Below are 19,288 nucleotides of genomic sequence, written 5' to 3'. Positions count from 1 at the left end.
TGTGCTCACATTCAAAGGCTGGCTGCCATAACCATTCAGCAAGCACTGGTGAATGTCAATGGGTGCTGTTTTTTCCACATGAAGGAGTTCAATTCCACACCTTTGCTTCACCTGCACTTCCATGTCAGATGTCATTCTGTCAGACTGCCCCTCTGCTGCCATCTGTCACACAGCAACAACATGTAAGGGAATATCGCTGGGGAGGTTCAACCTCTACTGCCATCCCTCCAACATCTGCCTCTGATAGAGTGGGCAACACAGTAAAATAGGAGGTATGACTTTTGGAGCAGCCCTCATACCCACAGCATCCACAGCATCCAGCAGCACAAATCCCTGCCTCCTGGATAAGGCAGGAGTGACTGATATACCAAGGTTAGGAGCTCACCTCAGCAAATGAGGCACAGCTGGGTATGGATAAGTTTGCTTGGCACTGGCTGCATCTCAAAGCCTCCCACAGCAGTTTCCTGTTGAAAAATGCTTAATTCTTAATTCTGACTGCCCAGTCTGCTAAATAAACACCAATGTGTTGATGCTTTAGCTCTCACCGAGTTGCTGGATCTGCTCCTGCCCAGCATAACCTTTCCTGCCCAAATGCTTCTCTGCTGGGGCTTGGCTCAGCACAGGACACATGTTCCCAGCTCATTGCTCTATACTGCTGGATGGGTTAGATGGATCCTGTGGCAAACAACCAAGAAGAGCTGACTTCCCTCAGAGCTCAGGGGTGTGAGGGATAGCAGGAAGTCAAAGCTTCCCCTGGCAAGGGAGAATTTTAAGCTTATGTGCAGAGCAGGTCATGCGATAGTCAGGCTCCAACTCATATACTGGCCTAGAGACTGGAGAAACACGCTCCCTTCCAAGCACATTCATGATTCCAGACTGTCAGGAGAAAACCAGACAAGGGGCAACCCTTGGCTGCTTTTAAAACGTTCCTGCATTGATTCCTCCTTGAGATACAAGCCAGTGAGTGAGATGAAATCTCCTCTTACTCAAGCCCTATTTTTCATAATTATGCATCTTTAGTGTTTCATAACGACCAATTTAATCACTTTTGCCGTTTAGAGGGCTATAACAGCCAATCATGGTAATGGGCTTGGTATTTGGTAGGAACCATTTAACGCCCAAGAGCCCTTGTTCTGAGCCACTTGATGCCACTTAAGTTTGACAGACAGACTCTCATTAGCACAAGTTGCAAAACCTCTCAGATGAAGCTCATTTCTTTTAAACAAACTATGCTCAGTGATCCCCAAAGTCTCTGAGTGAGGAAATTTTTAGCTCACTTCAGATGCGTTCAGGTCTGTGGAAACTAATCACCATATTTCCCATGCCGAGGGGCTTTCTGTTAAATTCTCTAGCTGTCTCCTCACAGGTTTCCTCTCAGTTCTTGCACATACCTCTGCTCCCCTGGGGCCAGCTCCCAGAGGACTGGCTGGACTTTGTGACCTTTTCTTTTCACGCAAAGCCTTTTTGATGACCTTCTGTTCTATATCGCCTGGTAAGCCTTGAAGGGACAGCTCTCACACCTGATTCTTCATTGCTGGGGCAACCAGCAACACACCCTTGGAAACCTGCAGAAATATCTTTTTGCTGCTGAGACTACTATGCTTGCCTTTGATTTTCCTGCTGCCTCATTTGTTGTTTGGACAGTGATCCACAATACAAAAATAAAGCTCAGGGCATCTGAGACTGCTCTAGACACTCTCAAACACATGAAGTCTGCATCTGAACTCACACGATGACAGATTTGGAGAGAGTCATAGTCCAACGTCACTTCCACAGCAGAAGGAATAGATACTTCTCAAAGGATTGTGAGGTCATAGCATGGGCAGGGCTAAGAACCTGACATAGCTACCAAGAATCTACAACGTGCAGTTTAAGACCATTGGATTAGTTCACTTCTGCTCCTCACAAATAGATCTACTATTTACGTGTCCTCTTTTCCACTGTATCACAAACCATGGTGCATGCAATGAGACTAAAAGTAGCAAGTGCAGAAGGCCTAAGAGAAAAATAAATTGATAACATAATGGAAAACCCAAGTCTCAGTGACAGAGAGGACAGGCACATCTTGTGGTACAGTCTGATGTGACACAGTAATATCTTGGCTTGTGGTCAAAATGACTTCAGAAAAACAACTAGGTCAAAAACACAACACGCAGAGCTAAAGGAGTCAAAACCTGTTCTTAGAAAGAAATCTCTTGTATTCAGCATAACTTGCAGTGAATGCTGACACATTCCTAGCCTACTGCTCACTGAGCCATGAGATGGTGGCCTGATAGAATGGATGGTGGGTTGCCTTCTGTCTAAACACTCTAAATGGACCTTGTGTCTAAACCACACTATTTGGTTCAAGTGCAACTAATGCAGCATTCTCAGCACCATTATTAAAATGGATATGTTTCACCAGACACACACACAACATTTAAAGCACCATATGATCCTGCCCAAAGCTGAAGAGAGCATTAACCGATATTATGATGTATTACTTGGGAAGTAGCCTGATGCCCCTTAATTAGAGGCTGCCTGCTAAGGTACACTCAGCAGGAGAAGAGTTAAGGTTGTATTTGTAACCTTAAATCTCACCTTACCTGGCTTGCAAGTGCTTAACTGTGCAACTTTAATGTGTTCTTATCAGAGCATTTTTATTGAGCCATTATTAACACCGTTAGATACTATCTAGCATTTCCCACATCCCCCTCCTCCACAGCTGTTACCTGAGCTACAGAAAACAAGAGATTCAAAGGAAGCACTTAACTCACCCTCTGCTATCATCCTCCATCACCCCCTTGCCCCAAATCCCCTAGCAGCTTCCTTAAACAGGACTGGAGTTTTGCTCGCTATGTTTCTTGCCCTCGGCCAGCCTGTGCATTGAAAGAAATCCTCTACTGATAATTATTAAGTTCCCTTGACGCTGGCTGCTCATTAATCTATTATTTTGCTTCTCTAATTACTTTTGTCTGTTCGAGTTAACAGCCTCCTTTCTACATCTTTCCTGGGTCTCACTCAAGAGATGCTCGTGTCAAATGTGACTTTCCTTCATCCACAAATCCCTTACAGCCTGTGCTCTGTGCATGGACTCTGAGACCCACCCTGCCACTTCCTGAGGCACAAGTTAGGCTCTCACACTGAGCCACCTGCATCACTGTGTACCTGTACTTCACCCAAGCTGTGGGGTGTGCACCTCTGGGCATTTGAGCCTAGAGCTAAGCTTGATGAAACATTTAAGGCATATCCCATCTCCACCTGCTTCATTCCCTGGAAATCTCCTAAAGGAACCCTCTCACAAAGATGGAGACCTTTCACAAGATGCGAGGCTACCTACAACTTCACAGTGCAAGGATCATCCATCTATCTATACATCCTGGCTTCCCTTCACAGTTACCCTTTACCCAAAGACAACAGTCAGCACAAATTAGCTTAAAGTCCCTTGGGCAGAAGGGGAGACAGAGACAAGAACCAATTACTTATTTGCCTGGAAGATGCCAAGTCCATCAGGGACAAACACAGTTGATACAAGTGAGACTGTCAGAAGGAGGCTGCAGATGCAAAGTCTGGAGCCTGGTCTGAGCTTCTGTAGTTCACAGAATTTCTAACATTTTGTCTCTTACCAGGAGTGACACTAAAGATAATTAATTTTTCTCCTGTTCCCTTCACACAGCTGTACTTTAGGTTCTGTAGGCAGGCTCTGGACAGCTGTACAAATCCATATCCTGCAGTCAAAGGATGCTTTTTCCTTTTAGGTACAGCTCATCTCCCACTTGTGGCCTTCTTGGGTCACAATACATGGGCTTTACAGCTGCCCAGTGGAGCGTGTCATGGGTATGGTCTTCTCCAAATTCTGTGGCCCTTCCTCTCTCCTGCAGCCCTACATCAATACTGTGGTAATTGAAATCTCTGATAATCAATGCCTTTTTCCAGGCCCTTATTACATGCGTTATACACTTTTTCTGGTGGCTGCAGGCCAGCGGTGATCCTCAGGATGTGCTCATCCTTCACATCACTCACGTCAGACCCAAACTGGCATGAACTTCATTGTCTGCATCAGGCAGTGACTCTTCCCTGCTTGGATGGACCTGCACTCAGCCATCCCACTGCTGTCTGCTCTGCACCCTGTGGCACCCTAGCACTGAGGTGGCCACTCGCTGCAAGTTTACTGCAAGAAGGGATGATCTGCTCAATACCTTCAGCTGGCAGGCACCCCCTTCCAGGACAACCATATTCAGATGCTAGAGAAAACCTCCACTCTGCAGAAGGCTGAATGATGCCTGACCTTGCTGTGGTCAACACAGCAAGCAGCGACAGGATGTTCTGCCCCCCAAAACTGGCTTATTTTTTGCCCTGATTTTATCTCTGTCAGTAGATTTCTTGCAGGTCATGGGGCATAGATGCTGATTGTATTCATCAGTGGGACTGGTGTGCAGGTAGAGGTAGAGGCAAGAGAAAAATCAGATGATTTCATGGGAGTAACTAGAAGGGTTGAAGACTTTGGGGCTGTATGCTTCACTCCCTCCAGAAATCACTGTTATATGCACTGATGTGGATGCTGTTATCCACGTTCACTGAGATCGTCACACTAGATGAGACAGACGCTCTGGCTCCAATGCAGCATATATCAGCCATTAAAGACAGCCAAGTCACTGAGATGAGCTGAAGTCAAACTATGGCATACAAGTAAAATTGGTGAACTGTCTTTAAATGAAATATAATGAAATGAAATATAATGAAAAAGAACGCAGGGAACAGCTATAAGCTACTACCTTAACCTTCCCTAGTGTATCTTCATCCTACTGTGAAGAGAGAGAAATATGCTCATCTAAAGTGGAAGTACTTATAGATTACAGCTACAAGGGGAAAATATGCAGCCTTTCCATTTTCTTCTTAGGAATCACTTTTTTAAGGATGTTTGAACTGAAACCAGAAAATTCACAGCATTTTAAATTTAATATCTATTTAATTCACAGTCAATCTCTCTGTATCTTTACAAGCACTCTTTACGTTTTGAGCAGTGAGCTCTAGCTGCAAACATGGAGCTGCCAGTGGTACATATGACCTCCAGACAGCAGGGAAATTGGACCCCATCTTAAAACATCACCTCTTTGCCCCTATAAAACCTTAAAAATACCTGTCACTGATGAAGTAGCACCATGCACATGAGACCCAAAGCAGACTCATTAGTTCACATCACTAGAGGGAGACACGATAACACACACACAGGCAGAATCTTGCACTCAGTGACATTTTCTGCCAACAGTCTGTGGAAGTTGACTACTTAAAGGTAGGATATAATGGCAGGTTTGTGCAGTGGAGCACAAGGAAGGCTGGTAGGGAAAGAGCAGGGCAGGACCTACTACACAGCAGGGGTGGGCAGCCAGCAGATCTTTCCTCTTTTCTTCCTAGTCATGCCAGCAATGTTCCTTGATTTCAAAAGGTTTTTGCAGGTGGGAATGAAGGAGAATTTGGTAACCTGCTACCTACTTTTATATACCTGCTATTACCGTAAGTAATTCTACTTACGCTAGAGTATGGCAACAATTCCTTTCCCTATCATCATTAATTACACATTATTCTGAACACTCATCTTCTCAGTTTTGACTTCAGGTCTTCTGGAATCCTTCAAGACTATCTCATGGAAAGACAGCAGGAAAAGAACAATCTGGTAATTCCTGAATATCCTGGCTAAACAGGAACATCTCAGTGGAGAAGCACTTGAAGGTAGAGCTAGTGACTATACAGCAATGCCCAGACAGGAGTATTACAGCATGCAGTGAGCTAGAAAGATGCTGCTCTTCTGTAGGTGGATGAAAGTTTTTATATAGGCACAAATTAACTTAGCCTTTAAAATGCCATGGAAAAGATCTGAATACCATGGTTGACTCAAAGCAATAACCATTCTGGGAGCAGGAAAAATGGAGGTAACTCCATCAGAGTTCAACTTGCTATCAAAAAACCCACGGCATTTCTGTTTGGTAGGAAAGCCACTAGCTTGGTACACAACTGCCATCTTCCCAGTGATAGCACAGAAAAACCTGCCAAAGATGTAACAGCCTAGGACCGACCAAAAGACTGCAGATGTTTCCCTCCAACCACTGCTAAAGGCAGCAGGGCAAAGTCCCTCCTCCCAGCAGACTAATCCACCAGTTCCTCAGAAGTGCTAAAATATTTTGAGGCCCTGATCTTTGTCTCTGTCATGGGGTGAAAAGAGAAATCAAAGCTGCATTAAAGCTGCAATGAAAATGAATGTTTAATGTATCAATGTGAAGCGTGTTTGTACTGAAACAGCATCACAGACTGCAGGGACTGAGTGGGGCACTATTACAATAGGATGGATCTGTACCTGATGATATTTAAGCTACACAGAGAAGAAAGAAATCAAACACATCCTGTGTACCAGGGAGAAAGCAGGACTGCAGCATGCAAGGTTATTATAAATGGGGGTGGGAAGCTCTTGCTTCTGGGTCATGCAATAAGAAGGAGGGATAAGAAGTAAGATGCAACCTACCCCAGGGAACCTCTAAAGTGACTTCTAAAAAAGCAGAGCCAAAGGAACCAGGATGAAAATAGAGGCTGAAGCAAATTTGGATGCCTTTTAGAAAAGCCTGGAAAAAGTTGAAACTTTGGCTTCTTTCCCAGGCTCTCTGTGAGCCAGCATCCTTCCCCAAAATCCTCCTGTATAACACTGGACAAGAGAGAAACTCAACCGGGAGAGGAAAAGATTTCAGAAAGAGCCCTGAAACAAAAAGGGAGTGTATAAGAAACAAAGTGAGAGGTCTCTGTCAAAGAGGAGACCAGATTTTTTCCAGAGTATTTTGAGGATACAAGAACTAAAAGAAATGAGACTTGGTTAAAAAGCATTCCTTCCCTTCAACAGTGTAGAAAGCTGAGTCAAACAAGTACCATGTAAACCTTAAATTTCCAGATTAGGCAAAGGCAGATAAGGGCATGAGCAGAGCTCCTGCAGTAACACCACCAAATTAAAAAATAATCACATTTAAAAGAAAAATTATATATATATATATAATGTATATATATATATGCAAATTACTCCTTCTTTCCTTCTCCTCAGCTGTTTCACTCAGGTTTTTAGAATGTAGCAGAGAGGTGGGTTAAATGCAAATGGCTTAGATAACCAGAAAATCCCCTTCCCACTCGTCACCACCCAGTGCTTACTGGGTTGACTTGTGATAACTCTGGATGAAGTCCAGAGTTTCTGTTTATTATCTTCTTTGGGCAGAAGTAAGCTTTCCTTACAAACTCAAAGTGGAGTATTAAGGCTTTGGATAGCAACGAGAGGCAAACAAACATTGGACATAAAGACAAAGTTGCCCACGTGAATAACAAGGTCATCTTAATTTCATGCCTTCAGAGAGCTCTCTGCTTCCTTCATGTTCAGTGTTTGACCCTAAAAGGAGACCTGCATGTACTAAGGGAAGATACACAAGTGAGCGGGGAATGTGAGATAATCTGTCTCTTTCAATTTAGGTCTCATCCTGATCTCTAGTAATTGAGCCCCAAAGCATGAAGTATAACATCCTTCTCAGTATTTTGGTGTGAATAACAAGAATATCCAGATTTGTTCACATTATCCTCAGAAACATACAAACTGTTTGAGCCTTGCCAAGTTCTTAACTTTAAATAACTTTCCATGGCAATGAGTTCTATAGCTGTTTATAAACATATTATATGTATACCATCTCAATTACACAGAGCAGGAAGGCACTTTTCTGTATTCCCTATCCCTTCTAAACTTCCCAGGTTATGGTAAATTCTCTAAGACTCAATGAGAATTTCTTCCACCCCCTAGGGAGAACTGACCTGGCATATTTGACAAGCCTTCCCACCTCCTTTCATTTTACACTGTGACATGAAACTTGGGTGTTGTAATCAATACTTATCTGCTTTGCTTGGACTGTTTTTTTATGCTGTGATTACCAGTGTAATAACTAAGCTCTTTTTTTAAGCCAAACTACATATCCTTAGAATGTTAGGAGGAATATGAGAGAATCCAGACTTTTTTGTCTTCCATGTCGAACTGCCTTGCTGTGCTGAGGTCAAGGGACTCAGACTGGGAATGAAATACCTGGTGATTTCATAGAGGTTTCACCCTGTAACTGCTCTTAGGAAAACTTAATGGTTTGCTACTCTACTGGTTACACAGAACCAGTAAATCCCATTTGTTCAGCCTTGAGCTGAGCCTAATATAGATCAATATAGCTTTGCCTTCCTGGAACAGCCTCTGAGATTGCCAAAACACTTGGGTACTAATGTCACAGAACTTGCCACAGCATCCTGGAGCAAGGCCCTCATGGGAAAGGAGTAGAAGGATGAATGGGACTTTCTGTCTGTGAGTACTAGCTCCTCCAGATAGAAGCTACCTTTTACTTTGGCATTTGTCTGCCCATCTAAGACAATGGGCTTGGTAGTGAGATCTCTGGTGATACCTGCAACAACAGTCCATGTCCACGTTGCTGTTAACTCAATTCACAAGGGCTTTAGGGCTGCTGTTGAAAGAGAGTTTATTGAGAAGTACTTGAATGTACATGAATATTTATTTTCCCCAGGAAGCTTTTTCAGTCAACCAAGCATCTAGCATTGCTCTGACTAAGATGGAGAGATGAGGAATGATAAATGATTGCCTCTTGGATTGTGATCTCAGCAGCTTATGGGTAGGGAGAACATACATTAGCCTGAATAAACATAAGTCAAGAAAGACGTGAAATAAAACTAAGATGAGCTCAAACACAGACATTGCCTACCATCTGTAAACTATCTGACTGGGTCTTTTCTTGACTGTGTAAGTTGTTCTCTTGATGCATGGTTCAGAGAAAGCAGAGCATCTCATAATGAAACTGGCCACAGATGGGTAGGCTGCCTGTGGTAGCCCACACAGAACCTGCCAGCATGATGAATGATACTTGCCCTGAGCTGGGGCCTTCTCCAGCCTGTGGTCCAACTGGGAATTTGATAGGACCACATTCAGTGATGAAAAAAATAATCTATACTTTTGTGTAGGCTATAAGCTAATAAGAAAACAATAGTATAGCACCCACTCCTTATAGAAAGTCACAGAGGGGAGATTCTGAGTTTCGTCCCTTTCAAAAGATGAGAGACTGCAGGATATCCCCAGGTGAAATATTCCTAATGCTACCGACTGCCAAGTCACCTAGCTTGTATTAGTAACCTCCACTACTCATCCCCATTCTAGCAGAACAAACCACAGATTCCTCATACATCCATTTCAGAGGGTTTCTAAGGCTTACCATCACATAGTGGGATGAGAAGTCACATGGCACAGCAGGCTTAATAAGCCCATGTCCTGAATCACAAGGGAGGCAATTGGACTACGTGCAGGGAGGTGCTGGAAGCTGCAGGTCAGCAATCCCATAAGAGCTCTGCTGGCTGAAGGAGAAGAGCTAATGACGTTTGTGCTCCCAGGCAATGCCTATTAAGCTAACCATAGCTAGTTAGATGCCATTGCCCTGGTCCTACAGCACTGGAACCTGTCAGATAAGGAAGAAAAGGGTCTGGCTGGACTCTCTTATTTGGTTGCTCTGTCAAAATCCAGTCAGTCAACCATGTGAAGAGGAACAGAGGAGGAGAGCAAGGACTTGCATCATTTCAAGGAATGTCATTTCTGCTTTCATTACTAAACACTGTTTGGAACTAAAGCTGATCTGTATTGTCAGTTGCCACCTGAATTATTATGCATTTTTCCCCTTATCTGTCTTCTTCCCTGGTGTCAGTGCTAGAGTCAACAATCACAGCCAAACTTCAGTTATTTCACCAGAGAAGGAGAGAGGGTTTACCTGTGGGGTTACTTCAAGTCTTGGGGCCTTACAGTTGATTAAAGAAAAAATGCTTTGTTAAGTACTCACTAAAGTACGAGCAAAGGAAGGCACTCAGCATTTTTTAAAGTGAATATTCTACTTCCCAGATAGGCAAATGAGTGGGAGATGACGGTTCATTTAAATGAACGATCACATGCATCTCTGCCTCTTTCACACAAAGAAGGCAGCATCAGTGACTTCCCATTGCATTTGTATCTTCCGCTTTCCAGCCCACAAGAAATAAATCATTTCTGTGGTCCTAGCCTAGATAATTAGCCAAACGCTACTGACCAAATCAATGAATGAAAGAAACAGTAGACAAATTTGCTAATGAACTCCTTCAGGAAAGTGCACAAAGAAAAAGTAATTTGGCTCTCTCGACCCCCAGTGCTGGTTTAATTTCACAACCTGTCCATTCAAAACCTCCTACACAAGCTCCATAGAGCTCGTTCTTACAATTCTGCAGTCACGAGTTTAATCACAAAAAGATCCACAGAGAGAAAAAGAGAGAGAGAGATTTTAGAAACCTTTACAATGTCTAAAATAGCTCTTTGATGGGTAGCAGATGTGCTCAAAACTAGCATAAATCGAGCCAAAATGCCTGACAATCCTGGAAGAGGGAGATTCCAAGATAAGACAGATGTTTCTAACCATGATAGCTTTGGAATAGATTTGGGATTTTTTTTGTTAATTGTCAACCTCAAGGAAAACATTTAAAAGGAACTTTTTTGTCCCTCATTTTGGACAAGTGCCTTACTGGTATACGTGCTGCACAAAGACAGGACTTCAGCCTGAACTCAGTTCCTCTGTATGGAGAAAAGATAATAGATGGGTTGAGATGCAGGAAGAGACAGTAGAACAAGCAAAAAGATGTGGACATGACAGACAGTCATGAAGTACTGCCTGTCCTTCCTCCCCAGTTAGGAAGGAGGTGCTTGGTGGGCTTCACTGTTAAAGGGAAGGCTTGAGTTTTGATTGAAAGGGCTAGTGAGAAGGCACTGATGGATACTAACAAGGCAGTGTCTCTCAGACACATAACACAGGAGGAAAAGTGAGGAGGATAGTGGGATAGTGATGAACAATCCCATTAAAACTGACATGGAAATCAAAGCAGGGGTGGGATCCAGGATTGCCAGAATGGAAATATGCTCTGGGGAGTCCTCGGAAGGGAGAAATGAACTCAGCCTGATATCATGGAGTAAGGAGTACAACTGAAAAACCCTCAAAGCACAAGCATGCAGCTAAAGGGATGAGCCAGGACAAGAATCTTCACGTTGATCTTCTAAACGATACATCTGATACATATCAGGGCTCAGTTTTCATGAATATTTAATTTAATTCTCCTGTTACTCCTTTAACTCAAACATTAGATTGTGCTCACAGAATAGCTAGTGTGTTTCATACTAAAATATAAGAAAAAGTTGGGTGGAAAACTACAAGACTGAGGGTACAGTAAGATGGAAGACTCAATAAGAAATAAACCTTAAGAGCAAAAGTGCCAAAGTTAAAAGATTTTAAGTACATAAATAAAGGTGAAAAAGACAGGGACTATTTCTCTCTGCATACCAATGGCACATCTGTGCTTAATACAAAGAAAGCTGGAAAACCAAGCAGTGTCAATGATACCACTAAGGATTAGGGTTCTTCACAACAGCTCTGCTCTTTCACTACTTCCTGGTAGTCTTTACCCATTTTTCTTTCATTCTTCTGCAAGAAATGGGCCCAAACCACAAGATGCGTATCTAGCTTTCAAATACACAAATGCTTTGGCTGCAGGGATGAGACAGGAAATCTGAGCAACACCAGTCTGAACCACAGACATCAAATCCAGGGGCTTCTGGATGCAGCACTTGGATCAGGCCCTGTTCTATCATCTCTTTCTGGCCCCCCCTCTAACTTTATTTGTGTGAATCTCTTCCCTTTGCTGGCTGACAGATGAAGTTTCTCTAGCACACAAAGAAGACTTGTACTCTGCGCACCTCAAACCCTCCTTAACCATATACACATATGGCAACACAGAACACTATACACAGTTAATGAATACTTTCCCCACATGCTTCAGATGACAGAATTTTTGATGGCAAAAAGGAAATCCAGTAAAGAGCTCTCTCCTCCAATGACATGATACAGATGAAGAGAAACCCACCAGCTGTTCCCATCCCCACTGATAATTTTTAAGGAATGAAGATTTCCTCGCAACTCACACTGCTATCACCATGGAGTCAGACTATGTAAAGGACATTTTCCTTCCAAGCTTGCCACATCCTCAAACTTGGAAGGTATACTTAGATAGCAGAACAAAACTGTTGAATAATTCCATCTCTATCCTGCTCTTCACTTGCATGGCAGATCAAGTATCTCCTTTACTCACTGCACAAGACAACGGAACACTGTCTGCCAAAGAGGAAAGTAATATAAAATCACCTCTTTTACTATTTTCCTCTCCCTTTTAAGGCGAATCAATGGGAAGCAAACTCAGTTTTTCAGAAAGAACCTCTTCCATTTAATATATAAATAGAAATTCTTCTTTCTTGCTCTCTCCCACTCCAGCATTGTTTTCTTTCCACTCCCTTCATGTGCATTACCAGCAGAAGAGACTGGAACAGATAGATGAAGGCCAAAGCTAAATAAAATCACAAGTCCAGTTCTGCAGAACATCTACTGAAGTAATTTCAATTGTTCCCTGGGACAATGTGGTTATCATGCTTTGGAGGTCACGCTACAAAACATGCTTGCAATGCACTGAGGAGCCTTGCCTCATTTCTGCAGCTGACTGAATTTCTACTGAAATTTTCAATAACAGTGGAAAAGAAGGAAACTACTGCAGAGTTCACAAATCATCAGCAGGGTATAGGCCAGTTGAGTCACTTACCTGTTGGGGTGAGGTGCCTCCAGGTGATGACAGGCTCTGGACGTCCATTTGCCATGCAAACCAGGGTCACATTGCTGCCTTCATTCACGGTGATGTCCGAGGAGATATTGGAGATCTTTGGTGGAACTATGAAGACAAAACAAAGTTAGACCTCATTAATTCCAGAGGGAAGCTGGTCCTACTTTTAACCTATCAATCATCTACTTATTAACCAGAGGCAGACATGAACTCCTCTCACAGACTGCACTCCAGTTTACCACCCAGGTTTCTGAATTAGAATGGCACTCCAAATATAAGGTTATGACTTCTCAGCAGCCGAGAAAATCAATTCCAGTGTAACAACCTTTTAATGGCGCAAAGATGTAAAAAGAGAATGGAGAAAGATACATAGAGCAATAGTTTGCTTTCAGGAGTATGCGTGGGGTGAAGCAGCCAGGAGGGGGAAAAAGAGAACTGAAACAGAGACATAGGCAAGGTCACAGCTGAATTGAGAAACAGTGAAAAAGCAGGGCCTTCTGGCTGTGAGAAAGCTGCCAGCATTGACTTAGAGAGCACCTGATACAATGCCCAGAAAGCCCAGCAGCACAGTCATGGGACTAGCACGTCTCACATCAAATATGCATTGAGGAGACCAAATCAGCATCCCCAGGAAAGCCTCCTGCACCAGACTTCCTTTAGCTATCTACTCTTCTTAATTTTCCTCTTCTGGGAGCTGCCTTACAGGGGTACCTCTGCCCTGAGGACCTGCAGGTAGAAACATATTTTTCTGCAACTTTGACACATTACGTTTTGGGGGCTTGATAAAAAAAACCTCTAAGAACTTGCCTTACTTGCCCCAAGGCTGCACAGAGGGTCAACTCTACACATTGCCCCAGCTCTCAACATTCATTTTGAAACTAAAAAAAACCCTGGACACTATTCTATGTCCTCCTGCAGGGTTCCAGACCTGAAGGCACAGAACCAGAGGTACATTGGGTACCGATGCCTTCCCTGGGCTGATACCAAGCTCCCAAAAAGGTTCAGAGCAGCCACAGCTTGTGCTCCTTGTGCCTTAAAGGCCTTCCCAGGTAACTGAGTCACGGGACTGAAGTGATTCCATGGGGACTTGAACCAGTGGCTGTGGATGAGAAGCAGGCCTTGTGTTTCAGCATCCCAGCCTTTCCTTAAGGCAAAACAAACTGTGGCTGTTTCTCCTTCCTCATGTTTGTGTCTCTTCCACGCTTCACGCCCAGGAGGAGGTGAGGGAGTTTAGCTAAAAAGGAATCTTCTTATTTTCTACTTTTTTTTTTTTTTATTTTCCCCCAGCTTCCAAATTTGTGTGTAGCGAGGAATGAAACAACATCATTTTCTGCTTTGCTTACCACAGAGTAAACAGACAGCAACCTCCCCTTCCCGCTCCTTGGCAGGAGTGGCTGATGGCCCTTCTGAGGCAGAGCTGCCTACGAGATAGGTGGGGAAGGGAAATGAAGCCTGAAGAGAGCAACTCACCTCAGCGAGCTGTGTATTGGATTCATAGCAATGGCGTTTACAATCCACAGCTCTTTAGCCCCGTTCTGTTGGCCCCAAACTCACACCCAGACCTTCATTATCTACAACCATGGCACCTCTTTGGAAAAGCAAGGGCACCTGAGCAGAAACTACTTGAACGAAACAAGGTACATGCATCTTTGCAGGTGAGCTTGCTAATTTAGGTGAGAACAGATTTAAATGAGGTACACTGGGGATGGATTGTCATAGTATGGAGAGAAAGGATGGCACCATGGTCAGTGAGAAAGCAGAAAGGACCAGCACAACAGTGAAGGATTTTGCACTTGGAGTACACCCAGCTCTGGGGAGCTGTCTGGGAGCTATGAATCAGAGGGGTATCACAGCGTGATGGCTGGTTTTTGCTACCAAACTACTTCATTATGAAGAGACAGTGAATGAAGTTTGCTTTTGTGAGACAGAAGAAGCCTCAAAGTCACAAGCCTGGCAGAGAACTTCAACCACTCTGATATTTGCTGAATGGGTGAAAGTAGCCCAGCAGAAGTAGTGATCCAACAGGTTCACCATAAGCTTGTGGTGAGCCCTTTCAGCAATGACAAACCATATCCTAGGTTGTATTAACAGGAGTATAACCACATAAGTGGAGGGAAGTGGTTATATCTCTTTATACAGTGCTTTAGATGCTGTCTCTCAAGCACTACATCCAGTTTGGGGCTCACTAGTACAAGAATGCCATTGACATACAGAAGCAAGTCTACCAGAGGGTTTCCAAGATGATCAAAAGGCTGCAAATACACAATGTACAAGCACTGACTGAGAAAGATGGGTATGTTCACATTCAAAGAGACAAAGAAGAGTGAAGGTCTTACTTCTGTCTACAAATACTTAGTGGAAAGGTGCATAGGAGACATTCAGAGTTGCAGAGTGATCAGCAAAAAGCAGCAGACCAGCTGCTACACAATGAAAACTCTAACTCAAAGTGAGGAAGAAACTTTCATTTTTGGGAAGTCAAAGATAGGAACAGATTCCCAAAGAGGTGGTAGAACCTCCATCCCTGGAAATACTCAAACCTTGTCTGGATGAAAACCCAAGCAACCTTCTCTAACTGGCACCAGGATGGAAAGAAAAATGAACTTGGAAGCCAGTCTGCTGTGTAAGAGTTTGTGCTGATGGCTGAGCTCCTGGTGAAGCAAATGAAGTAAGAGATGTTGGAGAAACAGTTGATTGCACCTAGGTTCTCTTTCCAAGAGATAAGGAATTTCAGAGCAGGGATATCTTCCTAACAGCACAACACTGGGTAAAGCAAAGCAGAGCAGAAAATCAACCCCCTTCTCTCAAAGCAAAATCCTCTGATAAACAAGCCCTGACACCTTTTACATCAGTGATCTCCTGTGAGCCATTAGCAGTGCAGCTATACTTGTATGAGGAAGTTGGAGAGCACAAAAACAAACAAACAAAAAAACACAACAAATAAGCACTGCTGGAAAACACTGATGTTGCCAAAGAATTAAATCCCATCATGTTGAGGGATGTATGAGAGTTCCACTGACTGTAAAAGTGATCCATTCCCAGCTTCCTTCCCTTTATCACAGCTCTATACCCTGGATTTTCTGCACAGCAAATGCCTGGCAGTACAAAACAACAGTCAGACAGTGCTCTCAGAAACTGGCTACTAATGTCTCAAGATTGCAGAAAGGACAGCAGAAAGGAAATACCCCACGTAGGAAATTAAATGCCCTGCCTTCTCCAAAACACACTTATAGCTTCACATTTGTGGTATGTGTAAGCAGCAGCGAATTGCAGCACCATGGTGAGATCTGGCTCAGCAATGAGTAGGCTTAGTTCTAAACTTGTAGGCTTAGCCTGAGAAAGAAGAATGTAAGGTTGCTATTTTTGCAAGAGTTATGCCCAAGCTTCTCTGTCGGCAGACACAAGGATAGCGATTTCACAGCATCCTCAGCACAGCTTTCCTTTGATGTGCTGGTGAAAACATGTAAGCAGAGCCCTGAAGAGATGAGAACAGTGCTAGACCACATGTTTCAGGGACTTAACTTCAGAGGGTTGATGATTGCATCAGGAAAAAAAGCCCCACAACAAACCAAGTAAAGGTCTGTTCTGGACTAAGCTGAAGTAGGCCTAGCAGATGGAGGCTCTGGCAGAACGGTCAATGCCAGGCCAAATGGCTCAGCAGACAAAGCCACTATTGGGCATCAGCAGCAGAGCATCAGTTAGGACATGTGCACCCTGCCCCTTCCAAAGCCGTCAAGTCATTTTAGTTTGCAGCACATCAAACGAACTCAGAAACAGATCTGACTATGCAGACCAAATGCCCAGGAGGAAGAGGATGTGTCCAGATGGCCATATCTAGCTTGCCACTTTTTCAGTGGAGGAGAAAGAGGGCATTCAAGGCTGAAATCCCAAAGTATAACGTCTGGTTGCCTTCAGCCTGCTACCTTGGACAGAGGGCAAGGAAAGGCTGAGAGGAAGGGGAATATTGTAGGAAATGTGAATTTAAAGCCCGGTTCAGCATTAAAAGTGGCCAGATCTTAGTGGACGTTAATTTCTCTCAGACAAAAAAAAAAAAAAAAAAAAGTCAGAGACTTAATTTTCAAGATGTCAAGATGGCATGTCAAAAATGCTGAAACTGTCAGCAGCAGTAACAGTTAGCATTGCCTACTTGGCACTTGTCATTACTTTGTACACACCTTTTTAGGATAGTCTTAAAATGAGAAGCTTTGACCTTATTATTTTTTTCCCCAAGTGTGGGTTGTGTTACATGTTCACAGTTCCCAGACTGTGGGAAGGATGACTGCTGAGAAAAAAAACAACAACCCTGTGGGCCCAGGAGCTTCTGAGATGTGACAACTTCCTCTTGCCCAGCCATCTCTTGGTGACTCTAATCGAGAAAAACCTCTCATACCTGGCCTCTCTGGGCATTAGGGCAAAAAATCACAGCCAGGAGACCCGCAGAATGGGAAACATTATAATTAAACAGCACTTTCCCATGTTTTCCTATTCAGCTGAACAACTCATCCCTTCAGAGATCAGGCTGCTGTCAGGCCCTTTTGGCTCTGGTGACCTTGGGAAAGCACTTCCAGGTCTATGGTACTGCTGAGGAAGACTAAGCTGCCAGATTCTTTTCCTCCTTCAGCATAAAAGGGCAGACATTAACCCGTGCCTGGGAACCCACTGGAAGGGGTGAGAGAAGGGACTGATGTGCAGAACACCACACACCACGGCCATACTCATACCAGTGACATATTCTGGAGAGATGGAAATGAGTTCAAGGAAGAACGGCTTTTCATGAATGCCTATTCATTTCTTCTACCTTTCAGATCTACAATAAGCCTGATGCAAGCTCAGCATCTCCTCGTACATGTCATCAACTGTAAATAATAAATGACAAATTAACCAGTAACCATTCTTCTCAAGAAGCTCAAGCCTGAAAGAGCGGGGGCTGCACAGCAGGAGGGGGCAAGGACAGAGTTAGTGGAGAAATTCAAGTCCCAGGCAACGTGCAGTGACAGAGCGAGGTAGGAAAAGGCTGCACAAAACCTGCTTTGCACTAAGCCCATTCGAGTTAATTGCTGTCAATCTGTTACTTTCATGACAACTGCAACTAACATTAATTTATATAATAAGAAAGACCGAGACATGAAAAATAGAGCACACTCCCCCAGCGCAATCACTGTTGCTCTCAAAATGAAAGCAAGTGATTTGTTTCCACAAAACATTGCCGTGTCTCAAAAACACCCACTACAGCAGTTATTACAAGCCAGGGGCCATATACAGGATGCAGCAAGGAAACCACAAACAAGAGAACACACAACATCTGCTGTTGTTATCCTTGCCTTTTATGACCAAACCCCTTCAGAGCTCAAAACTCCTCCAGAGATATTAGCTGTAATCGTGTACACTGGGTCAGCTTTATCATATGAGACTATGGAAGCAGGTAACGAGTGAGGCTACGTACCTGGTTTCCTACAAAATGAGTCAGCCCAATGGTTAGGAGATGAAAGCTCACATCCACAGAGGCTGGCTCACGAGTGGAGTGGAGGACAGAACAAGAAAAGCATCAAGGCCACCCCTTGTAGTTCACAGCCAGGCTACCTGGCTGCTCCCTTTTGGCAAATGGGGCTTGGCACAAGACAGTGAGTTACAAAGTTAGACTCTGAAGCAGCTGCTCCCCAGTCTAAAATTATAAACCTGCTTAATGTTTTGGTATTTTGTCAATAAGTTACAAAATGCATTTGAAATAAAATAATAAAAAAGTCTTATTCCCACTCATTGGACCTGGGATACAACACTATTACCTCTACCCAAGAAGTAGAAGAAAACAGTACTGAAAATAAGAAAGCCCAACAGCCCATAATCTCCATTAAGTGCTCTAATAGCTAGTCCCAAGAAGGGAACGTTGAATACAGACAAGAAAGCCACCACAACCATTTCCTTATATCCCCATTAGTTAGTTACCTCCTCCAGTCTGTTTACTTTCCTCTCTATTGGTAGGAGAGACTCTCATCTGTTGGGCAAAATAAGACTCCCACCCACCAATCCACAGGAGCCCCTGGCTTTCAGGACAATAAGAAAACATCAGGACTTCTCTCAAAAGTCAAAGGAACTTTGCAGCTACTAAAGCCCTCTGCAGGTGCCTATCAATTAGCCTCCAGAGTTCTCATTTCCACGTCCCCAGCTCCCAATTAACGGCACTTTGCAACAAATACCAAGTCGCTAATAGGCCCCAAGGCAGAGGTAGGGGGGATGCTGACCATCACACGCCCTTGAATGCTTTAGAGCCTCCACCTTGCTCACCACAATTAGGGGTCCTTTCCTGGGGCAATTAATTGTCAGCAAATTGGCCTCATTAGTCATTGTTTAGTCAATGTGTTAGTGGGGAGAGAGGGCTTGAAGAAGGGGTTGAGCTGCTAAACACAACTAAATGGTTTAATTTCCCTCTTATGTGTGCAGCAGTCTAATCACAGCTCTTTGCGGTAGTAACAAGAAACAGCTTGTTGCTACTCTAGTCTGCACGGGGAGCAAGTCGAGGGCTAGCAAGTAAAATTCAGATGCCCTTTGGGATGTGGCATGCTAATGTCTTGGAAGCACTTTA

The 19,288-nt window shown here is 43.7% G+C and overlaps 1 protein-coding gene across 7 annotated transcripts in view; it reads right to left on the bottom strand.

The window, feature by feature from the left end:
* Window positions 1-19,288, bottom strand: part of LSAMP (limbic system associated membrane protein) — a 909,725-nt gene that overhangs the window by 85,160 nt on the left and 805,277 nt on the right. For all 7 annotated transcript variants that reach the window (XM_015875995.2, XM_015876028.2, XM_015876019.2 and 4 more), the window contains one exon: window positions 12,694-12,819. In XM_015875995.2, the coding sequence (XP_015731481.1) occupies window positions 12,694-12,819 (126 nt within the window). The remainder of the gene's footprint in view (window positions 1-12,693; window positions 12,820-19,288) is intronic.

This window comes from Coturnix japonica, chromosome 1 (assembly GCF_001577835.2).
Source record: "Coturnix japonica isolate 7356 chromosome 1, Coturnix japonica 2.1, whole genome shotgun sequence".
Classification (NCBI taxonomy): Eukaryota; Metazoa; Chordata; class Aves; order Galliformes; family Phasianidae; genus Coturnix; species Coturnix japonica.
Note: the sequence above shows the minus strand (reverse complement) of the source record. Positions and strands in the feature narration are given on the sequence as shown.